The sequence below is a fragment of the Oncorhynchus tshawytscha genome, linkage group LG05 (genome assembly GCF_018296145.1).
Source record: "Oncorhynchus tshawytscha isolate Ot180627B linkage group LG05, Otsh_v2.0, whole genome shotgun sequence".
Classification (NCBI taxonomy): Eukaryota; Metazoa; Chordata; class Actinopteri; order Salmoniformes; family Salmonidae; genus Oncorhynchus; species Oncorhynchus tshawytscha.
The window spans coordinates 55,128,473-55,144,871 of NC_056433.1; the positions used below are offsets into that span (position 1 = coordinate 55,128,473).

The 16,399-nt window shown below is 43.7% G+C and overlaps 1 protein-coding gene across 6 annotated transcripts in view; it reads left to right on the forward strand.

Annotated features, from left to right (window-relative positions):
- The window catches only part of LOC112250886 (SH2 domain-containing adapter protein D), a 28,812-nt gene that overhangs the window by 2,114 nt on the left and 10,299 nt on the right, over nt 1–16,399 (forward strand). For 4 of the 6 annotated variants that reach the window (XR_006083448.1, XM_024421412.2, XM_024421411.2 and 1 more), the window contains exons 2-4: nt 467–846; nt 3,016–3,166; nt 5,207–5,431. Coding sequence is in view for 5 of the 6 variants with exons in the window: in XM_024421412.2 (XP_024277180.1) it covers nt 511–846; nt 3,016–3,166; nt 5,207–5,431 (712 nt within the window). In the remaining variant the exon portion in view is untranslated. Of the gene's footprint in view, nt 1–206; nt 282–466; nt 847–3,015; nt 3,167–5,206; nt 5,432–16,399 lie in introns of those variants that run through there. The other 2 variants (XM_024421408.2, XM_024421410.2) reach the window with 2 other exon arrangements.

The window sequence follows — 16,399 nt, forward strand, 5'->3', positions numbered from 1 at the left end:
TGCAGTTGTTCCTAGTGGATTCAGTATCTGTTAATTAAATCAGACTATTACTGGGTTTACAATTTAATTGCTGTTCTCAGGCTAAGTCTGCTATAAAGACTGCTTTATTGTTTTTCTGAGCATTAGTAGTAATTAGTAGTTCCTACTGATTAGTAGTAATTAAAGTCCAGCTGTCACTAAGGTTCGTTTTTTCTTATTTGTTCTGGCTGTTGCACAGTGGTCCCTGGACCAGTGGGAGAAGTGTCCATGTGCACACAGAGATGATTATTGTAGGATTTCAGGTTATCCTAGTAGTCCTACATTTTGAATGAATGATGACATTGTTAAAGTGTTTTACTTAACTTCAGAACAGGACACAATGTTAATCCATCCACTGTCTGTTGTCTATTGAGTCTGAGGTTTAGAATCAGGTCACTAAAAGGAAAGCAAGTAGTTTAACCAGAATCATAACATTTTCTCTTCACAGAAACCTCTTTCAACCCATCAAGTGCCTGAGGGAGCAGAGGTCAAATGGCAAAGTGGCTCAAAGACTATTTGAGTTTTGGGAGCAGGAGGATGCCTCCTCAGCCACCGAAACCAGACTACACAGAGAGTGAGATACTGAAAGCCTATCGGGCTCAGAAGAAACTAGACTTTGAGGACCCATACGAGGACTCTGAGAACCGGGCCAGAAACGAGTCTGGGTCCTCAGACTCCTCCTACCCTGCCTTTGGTTCTCCTCTGAAGTCCGCCAGCCTGGATATGAAGGTTGCATCTCCCAAACATCGCCTCATCAAGATGGACTCTCAGGACCTGGGGCGAACTAAGATCTTACTGAGTGCCGTCTCCCTAGAAGATCAAGAGCCTGTAAGTCATTTCCTGTTCCACGTTAACAATCATTACCATTAAAAATACCTCTCTGCTTATTGATTAAGCCCATATGCAAGTGACTGTTAATGTGAGTCAGAAGTATGCAATGTTTCAATACATCATGCCATGTTTGAAGTGGCCCATAAATTGGCCGGCCTGGATGACTAATGGAAGGAAGTGTTATTGATGGGATGGATGGCTCGTTGAGTGGGGTGTCACAGTCCCCTGAGTTTATGTCCAGACATAAATAATAAATGGTGTTTGGTTTAGCAAGCAGAGAGAGATCCCCATGTGAGGAAAGCCATACAGGCCTTAGGCTGCTATAGTACCGTATGCCACACTTGTGCTGCCATCAGGCACATAGACCCACCCTGGATGAGTACAGTATGTGTTGGCAGGAGAACACACAGGCACAGCTGCAAGGGTCAGGGATGCTCAGAATTTCATAGAGCGACAGAGAGTAAGATAGTATTTGCCTATAGAGGCAGGGAATGCACATTGATTCAGTTAACAAATCAGCGCACACATTATCACTAAGGTAATGCATTAAAATCCACAGCTGCATTAAAATCGATCTCTTATTCTCATTTGAAAAGCCTCAAGTGCACAGCTCCTGAAGTGCATTGAAGGTCTAAGGGAAGGTAGAGTTGATACAGACACTCTGCGTAGGTGCTCTGGCTGCCCTCATTAATGTCTGTGTGGAATTCTGGTGTGTGAGAACATCCATCCCCTCATGAACATTGCAATTTCAATCCTGGGCTTTCGATAAGAGCAATTCCATGGTAACAATGATGTTAAAACGCAGTCTTTTCACTTAAAAATGTATGACAAACAAAACCAATGATTGCAACGTTAAACAAACCACAACTCTATGTATAAGGACTAGTTTTAACAATTTCCGCAGAAAAGTTTACAAAAACACATTTACTTGAAGAACAGTACAGATGAAAAGTTTGGTAACAGAATGAGAGTTTGGCTCTTAGTATATAGTGCATTTGGGAAAAGGGTTCAGGCTACTTGAGTTTTTAAACATTTTGTTACGTTACAGCCTTATTCTAAAATAGATTAAATATATATTTTTTCCTTATCAATCTACACACAATAACACATTATCATAAAGCAAAAAAACGTTTTTTAAAAACAATTTTTCAAATGTACATAAACTGAAATATCACATTTGTATAAGTATTCAGACCCTTTACTCAGTATTTAGTTGAAACACCTTTTGGTAGCGATTACAGCCTTGAGTCTTCTTGGGTATGACGCTACAAGCTGGGCACACCTGTATTTGGGGAGTTTCTCCCATTTCTTCTCTGCAGATCCTCTCAAGCTCTGTCAGGTTGGAAGGGGAGTGTCGCTGCACAGCAATTTTCAAGTCTCTCCAGAGATGTTCGATCGGGTTCACGTCCGGGCTCTGGTTGGACCTCTCAAGGACATTCAGAGACTTGTCCCGAAGCCCTTCCGGCCAATGAGTTTACTCTTGGTTTCATCAGACCAGACAATCTTGTTTCTCATGGTCTGAGATTCTCTACTGTAGGTGGCTTTTGGCAAACTCCAAGCGGGCTGTCATGTGCCTTTTACTGAGGGAATGGCTTCTGTCTGGCCACTCTACCATAAAGGCCTGACAGGTGGAGTGCTGTGGAGATGGTGGTCCTTCTGGAAGGTTCTCCCATCTCCACAGAAAAACTCTGGAGCTCTGTCAGAGTGACCATCGGGTTCGTGGTCACCTCCCTTTTTTCCCGGATTGCTCAGTTTGGCTGAGTGGACACCTCTTGGAAGTGTCTTGGTGGTTCCATTTAAGAATGATGGAGGCCACTGTGTTCTTGTGGACCTTAAATGCTGCAGATTTGTTTGTAACCTTCCCAGATCTGTGCCTCGACACAATCCTGTCTCGGAGCTCTACAGACAATTCCTTCGACCTCATGGCTTGGTTTTTGCTCTGGGTCTAAATACTTATGTAAAGAAGGATTTGTCATTATGGATTTTCCATTCTGGGGTATTGTGTGCAGATTGATGAGGAAAACAATTTATTAAATCCATTTTAGAATATGGCTTTAATGTAACAAAATTTGGAAAAAGTCAAGGGGTCTGAATGCTTTCTGAATGCACTGTATGAGTGATACATTGTAATGTATTGTGTCTTAATGAGTGTCTGTTATACCCCAGGTGGTTCCGTCAGCCCCAGCAGTAAGAGATGCAGATTATTCTGATCCGTTTGATGCTCACACAAACCCCCGGCCAGAGTCTGATCTGGGACCTGTGCACTGCGAGAACAACGGCTACATGGAGCCTTACGAGGCCCAACGCGTCATCACAGGTGAGTCTGTTACTAGGCTTTGGTTTTTGGATGAACCAAGTATTTCTTTGTCACAGGACAGGTAGGCTAATCACAATTGACGGAATATATTCTCTCCATGGCGTTCTTGTTCATATATCTGTCTTCTAGCCTGTTACCAGATCTGTTTGTGGTTTAGCCAACTCCTCTGACTTTGGTTATCATGCCTTCGATAGGAGAGTTGGCTAGAGCCTAGCGTAAAACAGATCTGCCGACGAGGCCACGACACCCTCCACTGCAGGAGCGAGACTTTTCCCCTGTCAGATTGTCCTCTGTCTGACTCACAGCCTTACAAATGTCTCTCGCGCTCATCCTCCATCCCTTGGTTCAGATCTGTCGTTTCTCATGTTGCCTTTCTGTAGTAACAACTCTGTTTCCTCAGCCACTGTCTGTCAGACCCATGCAGTGAAGCGTCTCTCACTAGAGTGGTGGAGGGATTCTCCCCTAGTTGCCCTCGGGACTCTGGGTAGCTTTTTAATCCGTCTGAGAGTCAGTGTGTGTTTGACTGTTGTCTTTGCTGGCTTCATTCAAGTCAGAAGCAGTTCATAGTCACAGGGTTAGGACAAAGGGGCTCTTAGTCTTTCAGCTTGGTAAATACACAATGGAGCCTAAGCCAGTGAGCCAGTCAACCCAGGACTGAGTTACTGTGGTATGTCAGTGGGCGCTCCATTAAACACATGGTGGAAGAGGGAAAGCCAGGTGTGACACTGAATATCGCTCTGATTCTCAAGTAGAACAGCTATTATACCCCCCCAGAGACAGATTATCAACTGATGTGTGTTTTTGGCAGATGTCGTCCCCAAGGCATCTTAAATGTGGTTCTGTCACGTTTTTGAACGTTCAGTTGGGGAGAATAAAGGCAGAACTCAGTTTCTATTCTCTGTCACCCGCCGGTCTGACATACATTTGCATACCGTAATAGATTCCTGATTCCCTTCAAGATACGTTCTCTCAATTCTCTCTCCCTTCATGTTCCCATCCATTTCTCATTCCCACCCTGCCTATTTTCATCTCCCTCCCCTAATCTCTTCCATCTCCTCTCTATTCCCTGACATTCCATGCTCCCTGCACAGGTACAGCAGCATGCCACAACACCAAGCCTGCCTCTGTCTCAATGATTTAACATCAAACCAACCCAGCCCTCCCTCACCTCCTCCCACCTCAGGGTCTGTCCCCAGGGCCGCCTCTGTCGCCATGGAGACGGCAGGGGCGCCCAATAGCAGTCTTTAGTCTGAAGGTTAAAGTTAGCCTGTTCTGCTTTTCACCAGCCAACCCTTCCATTTAAGATCCAGCACTCTTTCCCTCTCACATCACTGCACCTCCATAGATAGGCTGATGGTGGAGACAAAAGATTCTTCCACTTTCCTTCCACCCAATATTGCCTGTTTTTTGAAGCTTTGGGCTTCACAACAGCCCACATGGCAGTAGTTTCAGAAGTCTGTCTTCATGTGTTTTTGTTATTTCAATAATCTATGGCTTCTCAGCTCAAAGTCACACGTAACTCTCTGAAGGTTGACGGTGTTGGGAAAGATTTTTATAGAACATGCTACATGCTGAGAATTCTGATAAAAATGCAAATGAGACTGGCTGTTGTGAGATGCAGCAACTAGATTGCTGCTGTAACTGTGAAGAGAAGTGGTGTTCTTCTGCTACACGGCTCCGGGTCTAGCCCAGAGTTTAGTTAAGCCTCTCCATATGACGCGTTGAGCCTTCAGCAAGCTGTGCAAACAATTTGTTTCCCATCCTCAAATTCAACTCATGTTGTTTTTGCTCAACAGGCTTTTCATATAATTTGCTGTGACAGATGCAATTGACCTCCTGTTGTAGGAATCTTGTGTTTTCTAACCATAATAACAGTTTGTTTTCTGTTTCTGTGTTCTAAATTATTAACTGCTGGTTCATAAATCCTTCATGTCTGACTTTGAAATGTGTGTGTGTGTGTGTTCTCTCTTTGAAAAACAAATGGAATAGTCGCACACTATTCATTGAAATTAGTCAAATGTTTTGTGTTCTCTCTAACAGAGTTGCAGCACGGTCCCGGAGTGGGTCGGACACAAGGCGAGGTGCAGCTCTACGACACCCCCTATGAGAATGAGCGGGGGCGGCCGCTAGGGGTGGGGCTGGGGTACAGCAACCCCCTGGAGGAAGGCAGGGAGAGCCGGTTGCCGCAGGATGACGAGCGGCCAGCAGACGAGTACGACCAGCCATGGGAGTGGAAAAAAGAGAACATCTCTAAAGCCTTCGCAGGTATAGACATACTTAAACATTTGTATCTATTTTTAAAAAATTTAACCTTTATTTAACTAGGCAAGTCAGAACAAATTCTTATTTACAATGACGGCCTACCCCGGCCAAACCCTCCCTTAACCCAGACGACGCTGGACTAATTGTGCGCCACCCAATGGGACTCCTAATCACGGCCGGTTGTGATACAGCCCTAGATCGAACCAGGGTCTGTAGTGATGCCTCTAGCACAGAGATGTAGTGCCTTAAAATGCTGCACCACTTGGGAGCGCTGACTGACCTCAGTCCCATCCTCAGCAACCTGAGTAGCTATCTCACACTGTCACTTTTGCACTCATTAGGGTTCGACTGTTCAGTACATGTATTATTATTCTTTTTCTCAAGTTCTATTTTTAGAACACAAGAGCAAGGCCTGCACAGGATTTTTTTCCCTCATATTTTTTCCACACTCTTATTTCCCGAGCCCCGAGCCACATTAAAGACACACCTATTTTATTGCAAAAAAACATGATTTATATGACAGAATATTTTTCCAAATGAAAAAAGTTGCCAGTGCGTAGTGATACGCACCCATCTTTCGTGTCTGGAGCTGTTCTTTTCAAAGAGTGATAATTTGAAACGGGGCTTATTTTGGCGTTTTTAAAATACCATTTTTTTCAGGGTTGCATACCAAAATCTGTCATCTTTTCGATATAGACCTACAGACGTTTAATTTAGTTTATTCTGCCTGTTCTTTGGACTTTTTAAAAATGGATGAACGATTCCACATTGTGCATGGTGATGAATTACGGCACGGCATCAGTTTGGTAAGTAGGCCTAGGCATAATGATTCTGATGAAAATATGCTCTTTGTCTTTAACCTGTTTTTGCATATTTTCAGTGTGGAACCTCTCTATGTTTAGGGGGGTTATGGCTTAGGCTGACCAATTCTAAATGGCACCAGCAGTTCACAAAGTAGCCTAAGCAGAAAATAGACTGGATACAATTATTCCCAAACTGCAGCTCATTTTTAGAACACATATTTCCCTACTTCAATCAACCAGTCTATGTTTTATTTATGATTTAAAACTGTCGTAATTTGGCAAGGAATATATCTTGTGTATCCTATCAGTTAGACCGTTCCTCTGTTTTTATAGGCATTTATTTCTGTAAGCCTAACGGGAGCTTGTGTGCCAACTCAGCATGCGTGTGTAGAGGGAGCGCTTGGAATGCAATTGAGTGAGGGAAAGGGAATTTAGGGAGAAGAACTGAGTGATGCTTGCCTTGTTGTTTATTTGAGGGGCAAAAACCAAAACATGTACAAATGGAAAACTAGAGTCAAAGCAAATTGACATGGTCTTCAAGACAAAATGTATCTCCCCCCCCCCGGACATGCCACAAAGCACATTCCACAAACACATTTTAGTGTATTTCATTTTTTAAAAATCTCTGGTTGAAGCTAGTCTGTTTGAGTACTTGTCCCTAACACTCACAACCACCCTTTTACACTCCATGAATAATCTTTCACTTTTTACTCTCACGCTACTAAACACACACCTTGAATGACCACTTCCATACTCTGTCCATTGCACACACACACACACACCTTGAATGACCACTTCCATACTCTGTCCATTGCACACACACACACACACACCTTGAATGACCACTTCCATACTCTGTCCATTGCACACACACACACACACACACACACCTTGAACCTTGAATGACCACTTCCACACTCTGTCCATTGCACACACACACACACACACCTTGTCCAATGACCACTGAATGACCATACTCTGTCCATTGCACACACACACACACACACCTTGAATGACCACTTCCATACTCTGTCCATTGCACACACACACACACACACACCTTGAATGACCACTTCCACACTCTGTCCATTGCACACACACACACACACCTTGAATGACCACTTCCATACTCTGTCCATTGCTTGAATGACCACTTCCATACTCTGTCCATTGCACACACACACACACTTGAATGACACCTTGAATGACCACTTCCACACTCTGTCCATTGCACACACACACACACACACACACCTTGAATGACCACTTCCATACTCTGTCCATTGCACACACACACACACACACACACACACACACACACACACACCTTGAATGACCACTTCCATACTCTGTCCATTGCACACACACACACACACCTTGAATGACCACTGTTCCATACTTCTGTCCATTGTCCATTGCACACACACACACACACCTTGAATGACCACTTCCATACTCTGTCCATTGCACACACACACACACACACACCTTGAATGACCACTTCCACACTCTGTCCATTGCACACACACACACACACTTGAATGAATGACTCTGTCCATTACTCTGTCCATTGCACACACACACACACACACCTTGAATGACCACTTCCATACTCTGTCCATTGCACACACACACACACACACACACACACCTTGAATGACCACTTCCATACTCTGTCCATTGCACACACACACACACACACCTTGAATGACCACTTCCATACTCTGTCCATTGCACACACACACCTTGAATGACCACTTCCATACTCTGTCCATTGCACACACACACACACCTTGAATGACCACTTCCACACTCTGTCCATTGCATTGCACACACACACACACCTTGAATGACCACTTCCATACTCTGTCCATTGCACACACACACACACACACACCTTGAATGACCACTTCCATCCACTCTGTCCATTGTCCACACACACACACACACACACCTTGAATGACCACTTCCATACTCTGTCCATTGCACACACACACACACACACCTTGAATGACCACTTCCATACTCTGTCCATTGCACACACACACACACATTGCACACACACACACACCTTGAATGACTGTCCACTTCCACACTCTGTCCATTGTACACACACACACACTTGAATGACCACTTCCACACACACACACACCTTGAATGACCACTTCCATACTCTGTCCATTGCACACACACACACACACACCTTGAATGACCACTTCCATACTCTGTCCATTGCACACACACACACCTTGAATGACCACTGTCCATTACTCTGAATCCATTCCACACTCTGTCCACACACACACACACCTTGAATGACCACTTCCATACTCTGTCCATTGCACACACACACACACACACCTTGAATGACCACTTCCATGTACACACACACACACACCTTGAATGACACTTCCATACTCTGTCCACACACACACCTTGAATGACCACTCTGTCCATTGCACACACACACACTTGAATGACCACTTCCACACTCTGTCCACACACACACACACTCTGTCCACACACACACACACCTTGAATGACCACTTCCACACTCTGTCCATTGCACTCTGTCCACACACACACACACACCTTGAATGACCACTTCCATACTCTGTCCATTGCACACACACACACACCTTGAATGACCACTTCCATACTCTGTCCATTGCATACTCTGTCCACACACACACCTTGAATGACCACTTCCATACTCTGTCCATTGCACACACACACACCTTGAATGACCACTTCCATACTCTGTCCATTGCACACACACACACACACACACCTTGAATGACCACTTCCATACTCTGTCCATTGCACACACACACACACACCTTGAATGACCACTTCCATACTCTGTCCATTGCACACACACACCTTGAATGACCACTTCCATACTCTGTCCATTGCACACACACACACACACTTCCACCTTGAATGACCACTTCCATACTCTGTCCTTGAATGACCACTTCCATACTCTGTCCATTGCACACACACACACACACCTTGAATGACCACTTCCATACTCTGTCCATTGAATGACCACTTCCATACTCTGTCCATTGCACACACACACACACCTTGAATGACCACACACACACACTCTGTCCTTGAATGACCACTTCCATACTCTGTCCATTGCGCACACACACACACACCTTGAATGACCACTTCCATACTCTGTCCATTGCGCACACACACATACACCTTGAATGACCACTTCCATACTCTGTCCATTGCGCGCGCACACACACACCTTGAATGACCACTTCCACACTCTGTCCATTGCGCGCGCACACACACACCTTGAATGACCACTTCCACACTCTGTCCATTGCACACACACACACACCTTGAATGATCACATTCATGACTACTTGCCAATTGAACACGAGACTGGATGATAAGGGTGACTTTGCTGTGTGTGTTAATGAATTTGCTATCTGTATCTGACACTTACGCTGAGTATAAAAACATTAAGAACACCTGCGTTATCCATGATATAGACTGACCAGGTGAAAGCTATGATCCCTTATTGATGTCACTTGTTAAATCCACTTCAATCAGTGTAGATGAAGGGGAGGAGACAGGTTACAGAAGGATTTTCAAACCTTGAGACATTTGAGACTTGGATTGTGTATGTGTGCCTTTGAAAGGGGTATGGTAGTAGATGCCAGGCACACCCATTTGTGTTTTGAACTACCAACGCTGCTGGGTTCTACAGCCCTTGGACTGTAGAGGGGTTCTACTAAGCTATATGGAATTGTTTTAAGAAGGTCATACCAAGGATAATTTAGCTATTTGATTTGGAATTTTAAGACCCCTTGAAGAATCAAAAAATATACTTATTTAAAAAATTATATATATATATATATATATATATATATAAAAATTGGCCTTCCTGCTATTAGCCCATACAAATGCATTGAGAAACATATTCACTATATAGAACAGAGAGCCGCCCCCAAAAAAAAAAAAAAATCCAAAGGAAGTTTGTTATGAAATATACAGTGGGGCAAAAAAGCATTTAGTCAGCCACCAATTGTGCAAGTTCTCCCACTTAAAAAAGATGAGAGGCCTGTAATTTTCATAATAAGTACACTTCAACTATGACAGACAAAATGAGAAAAAAATTCAGAAAATCACATTGTAGGATTTTTAATGAATTTATTTGCAAATTATGGTGGAAAATAATTATTTGGTCACCTACAAACAAGCAAGATTTCTGGCTCTCACAGACCTGTAACTTCTTCTTTAAGAGGCTCCTCTGTCCTCCACTCATTACCCGTATTAATGGCACCTGTTTGAACTTGGTATCAGTATAAAAGACACCTGTCCACAACCTCAAACAATCACACTCCAAACTCCACTATGGCCAAGACCAAAGAGCTGTCAAAGAACACCAGAAACAAAATTGTAGATCTGCACCAGGCTGGGAAGACTGAATCTGCAATAGGTAAGCAGCTTGGTTTAAAGAAATCAACTGTGGGAGCAATTCTTAGGAAATGGAAGACATACAAGACCACTGATAATCTCCCTCAATCTGGGGCTCTACGCAAGATCTCACCCCGTGGGGTCAAAATGATCACAAGAACGGTGAGCAAAAATCCCAGAACCACACGGGGGGACCTAGTGAATGACCTGCAGAGAGCTGGGACCAAAGTAACAAAGCCTACCATCAGTAACACACTACGCCGCCAGGGACTCAAATCCTGCAGTGCCAGACGTGTCCCCCTGCTTAAGCCAGTACATGTCCAGGCCCGTCTGAAGTTTGCTAGAGAGCATTTGGATGATCCAGAAGAAGATTGGGAGAATGTCATATGGTCAGATGAAACCAAAATGGAACTTGTTGGTAAAAACTCAACTCGTCATGTTTGGAGGACAAAGAATGCTGAGTTGCATCCAAAGAACACCATACCTACTGTGAAGCATGGTTGTGGAAACATCATGCTTTGGGGCTGTTTTTCTGCAAAGGGACCAGAACGACTGATCCGTGTAAAGGAAAGAATGAATGGGACCATGTATCGTGAGATTTTGACTCAAAACCTCCTTCCATCAGCAAGGGCATTGAAGATGAAACGTGGCTGGGTCTTTCAGCATGACAATGATCCCAAACACACCGCCCGGGCAATGAAAGAGTGGCTTTGTAAGAAGCATTTCAAGGTCCTGGAGTGTCCTAGCCAGTCTCCAGATCTCAACCCAATAGAAAATCTTTGGAGGGAGTTGAAAGTCCGTGTTGCCCAGCAACAGCCCCAAAACATCACTGCTCTAGAGGAGATCTGCATGGAGAAATGGGCCAAAATACCAGCAACAGTGTGAGAACCTTGTGAAGACTTACAGAAAACGTTTGACCTCTGTCATGGTCAACAAAGGGTATATAACAAAGTATTGAGAAATGTTTGTTGTTGACCGAATACTTATTTTCCACCATAATTTGCAAATAACTTAATTAAAAATCCTACAATGTGATTTTCTGGGGAAAAAAATTCTCATTTTGTCTGTCATAGTTGAAGTGTACCTATGATGAAAATTACAGGCCTCATCTTTTTAAGTGGGAGAACTTGCACAATTGGTGGCTGACTAAATACTTTTTTGCCCCACTGTATGTCCTATATCTGAGAGATATAAGAAGGATCAGGAAACGCACACACATATGTAAATGTGATATATATATATATATATATATTTTTTTTACACTTTTTACATGTATATAACTCCAATGACAAAGCAAAAACAGGTTTTTAGACAGACTTATTTTTTAAAATATAAATTTGAAAAAATATCACATTTACATAAGTATTCAGACCCTTTACTCAGTACTTCATTGAAGCATCTTTGGAAGCAATTACAGCCTCGATTCTTCTGGGGTATGATACTACAAGTTTGGCACACCTGTATTTTGGGAGTTTCTCCCATTCAAGCTCTGTCAGGTTGGAAGGGGAGCGTCGCTGCACAGCTATTTTCAGGTTTCTCCAAAGATGTTCGATTGGGTTCAAGTCTGACTGTGGCCACTCAAGGACATTCAGAGATTTGTCCTGAAGCCATTCCTGCATTGTGTGCTTAGGGTCGTTGTCCTGCTGGTCAGTCAGGTCCTGAGCGCTCTGGAGCAGATTTTCATCAAGGATCTCTCTGTACTTTGCTGAGTTAATCTTTTGATCCAGACTAGTCTCCCAGTCCCTGCCGCTGAAAAACATCCCCGCAGCATGATGCTGTCACCACCATGCTTCACCGTAGGGATGGTGCCAGGTTTCCCCGAGACGTGACGTTTGGCATTCAGGCCAAAGAGTTCAGTCTTGGTTTCATCAAACCAGAGAATCTTGTCCTTTAGGTGCTTTTTTGCAAACTAAAAAGCTGTCGTGCCTTTTATTGGGGAGCTTCCGTCTGGCCACTCTACCATAAAGGCCTGATTGGTGGAGGGCTGCAGAGATGGTTGTCCTTCTGGAAGGTTCTCCCATCTCCACAGAAGAACTTTGGAGCTCTTTCAGAGTGACAATCGGGCTCTTGGTCACGTTCTTGACCAAGGCCCTTCTTCCACAATTGCTCCGTTTTGGCCTGGCGGTCAGTTCTAGGAAGAGTCTTGGTGGTTCAGAATATCTTTCATTTCAAGAATGATGGAGACCACTGTGTTCTTGGGGACCTTCAATGCTTTCTTGACACAATCCTGTCTCAGAGCTCTATGGACAATTCCTTCGACCTCAGGCTTGGTTTTTGCTCTGACATTCACTGTCAACTGAGGGACCTTATATAGACAGGTGTGTGCCTTTCCAAATCATGTCCAATCAATTGAATATGCCACAGATGGACTCCAAGTTGTAGAAACATCTCAAGGATGATTCATGGAAACAGGATGCACCTGAGCTCAATGGCAAAGGGTCTGAATACTTACGTAAATAAATAAGGCAATACATTTGCTAACATTTCTAAACCATTTTTTTGCGTTGTCATTATGGGGTATTGTGTGTAGATTGAGGGGAAAAAACATTTAATACATTTTAAGAATATGGCTGTAACATCACGAAGTGGGGAAAGGGTCTGAATAATTTCTGAATGCACTACACTTCATTTTTTTTAAACTGTTACCGGGGGACCTTTAGATGAGGCCTGTGGGCATCCTAGAGCAAAATGTGTGTAGCCAAACTGTTCGGATGCTACACACAGAAGTTTGCAGATTGGCTGTACCGACTTCAAGCGAGTCAAGGTGATTGTGGTTGTTACAGAGAACACCATCGTTTTCGTGAGTCTCATCTTTCCACAGAGGGAGTCATAGTTTGTAGGCCAAACCGTTTGGACGATTTTGTGAGAAGACTGATTTTCGGGATGTCTCATCTGACAAACACTGCTCTATATCTTTCACCGCAGATGCGGAAGTGCGACATCAGCGGATGTGATGGATTGAGATGCATCCGATGCCAAAAAATGTCTCATCTCTAGATTAAACTGACAGATTTCTATGGGGATTTTTTTTTAATGCTAATTACATTTCACTCTGCCGCGGAAATCGACTCTAGTTTTTAAAGAAGAATTGTGTGTGTGTGTGTGTGTGTGTGCCTTTCAGACGGTGAATGGGCAAGACAAAATACTTACCGTTAAGTGCCTTTGAGTGGGGTATGGTAGTAGTTGTCAAGACTGCATTGTTGCTGGGTTTTTTCACACTCAACAGTTTCCTGTGTGTATCAAGACTGGCCCACCACCAAAAGGACATCCAGCCAACTTGACACAACGACGGGAAGCATTGGAGTCAACATGGGCCAGCATCCCTGTGGAATGCTCAGTGTACATCATAAACAATGCAAGGGTTTTTTTATATTGTGAGGCCCTGTCTCCATTTCTGGTGTGTGTGTGATTGACAGACTGGACGGTGGGCAGTAGATCAGTTACGATACGGCAGGGCAAGCCTACTTAATTGAGCTGCATCTCAGTCAGGAGGTCAAAGTGACAGGAGAATAAATCAACACGCTTGCTTTCACTCCTCTTTTTCATGCATTCGCTCTCCCTTCCTCCCCCTCTTCTCCGTTAATTACATGCTCGCGTGTGCATGACTGATCCAGTTCTAATAAGCAGGTGGTCAGCAGAACTGCTACAGCAACACACGACACAGACACAAACACACAGAACATGTTCAAATCACATTACATCGCAGGCATTAATTAGACAACGTAGCATTGTCGGAGAGGATTACTTCCATCGGGTGGGCGACCCTCTCAGAAGATTTAAGGGATAAAACCCAGATCTCCAGGACAGGATCTATTACAACACCAATAAGAAATGGTACCAGATGGGGGGAGAAAAACCTTCACTCATGATTTTCTGGCACCTGTTTTTCTACCTACAGTCAGTTAGCTGCCAGCACCCCGGCCTGTGTGAACAGATTGGTTGGAGGGAAAAACAGAAACACTGCAGTATGTTCCATTCTCACTTTTAATCCATATTCCCAGTCAGATGGCGGGCATTACTAGGCAGGGTTGGTATGGCAGCACTGAGGGTTAGTTGAAGAGCTGTAGAGAGAGAGAGGGGGGACATCCAAGGTTATGGGAGATTTGATGTGAGCTCAGTGCGGATGTTTGTGGATCCCAGCGACTCCGAGGGCAGGGGATAGAAGATAATGAATGACATTGGCTGTGGAGGAGCAGGGAGGGGTCGAGGGGGGGGAGGCGTCGAGGCCATTGTGACAGGGAGCAATCAGTCATGCGTGGCGCTGACACCTTCGCCTTCACTGCGGCCTCTCCTCCCACAGCGGTGACAGGACTGTCCCTGTAATCCTCCCTCCCTGCCGAGGTGACACACCGCCTGATAACCTACGATCTGCCAGCAGTGCCTCAGCTCTCACCTCATCACCACACACTGATTATCAACAGTTACCACAGTCAGGAGAAATATTCCCTTAAATTTTTTCGGCACTGAGCAAATTTCAGGTCTGCTGAGCGCAAACTTGAATGTTGTGAAAATTCAGTGAAAATTCAGTGCAACTTCCAGCAAGCGTTTACTGTGAACACTGAGGCTGTACCTGCTTTAAGTTAGTTTCAGACAATGGTCAAGTAGGCTACTGTGGCTATTTGATCATAATGTAGGCCTACCAGAGTGGCCTACCATCAAAAACAATGGAGAAAATGCATCCCATTACATTTTAACATGGAAATGGATGTTCTATCATTCAGCCTACAATAGCAGCCAATGTGTTGTTCAATGTAGACCTACATTCCATGAGACTTTTGAAAAGAACATGCAGGGCTTGACATTAACCTGTTTATCCACTTGTCCTTCAAACAAGGTGACTGAAAATGTTGTTTTGATGCAAGAAGCATTTTATACAAAATTTAAAATGCATTATTATTCCCATAACATTATTACAGAGAATTAGATACATTATGCTATCCTCTGCCTATTGGCTACTTAGCTTATTCAAGCCTCTCTCAAAATACAACACTGCCCCTTTAAGACAAAAAAGCTGTTTATCCGACTCACTTTTGAAAGAAAGAAATGTACACGTTTTGTGCTCTTATAGGAAGCAATCACTTTCCCATTGCTGACTACAAATGATCTATAAGTGGACTAATATGAACACGTGCACACTTGGCTACATGCAGCTCTTTCTTGGATCTCAAAACAAGCGCATCTACTCATACTGTAAACACGGTCCAGTTTAAAGTGAATAGCACAGATCCATATATGGCAATGGTCTATTTGCATAAAGGTCTACTGCAGCTCTGGTTGGTTATGCTGCACTGTTCCGCCTACAACAACATATTTTGCATAGTTATTTCTGCATACTTAGTCTTGCATAGTTAGGTATGTTTTGGTATGTTGCATTGAAAGTGTATAATATTGCATTGATTCGATCAATTCCCATAGTAAATGGAAATGTTGATAGTGTTAACCTTCTACAGTTTTTTTCCCCGTAGTTAAGTTCAATCTAGTGTTTCTCTGCGCGTGCTGATATTTCTTCTGCACGGCAGTCCTGGGGAGCTGCACTCCTGCGAACAAGCGCAGCTTAAAGGGAACATTGGTCAGGAGTGAGAGCAGGATCCTCATTAATAAAGGAAAAGCACATTTAGAGGTGGCTTTTTGGATAGTTGCATATTACATGCACAATTATGATAACCAGGAAGTAAAATGCTGTGCATATCCTCTTTTAGAGTGGGATGTACAGTATTCACTGTGG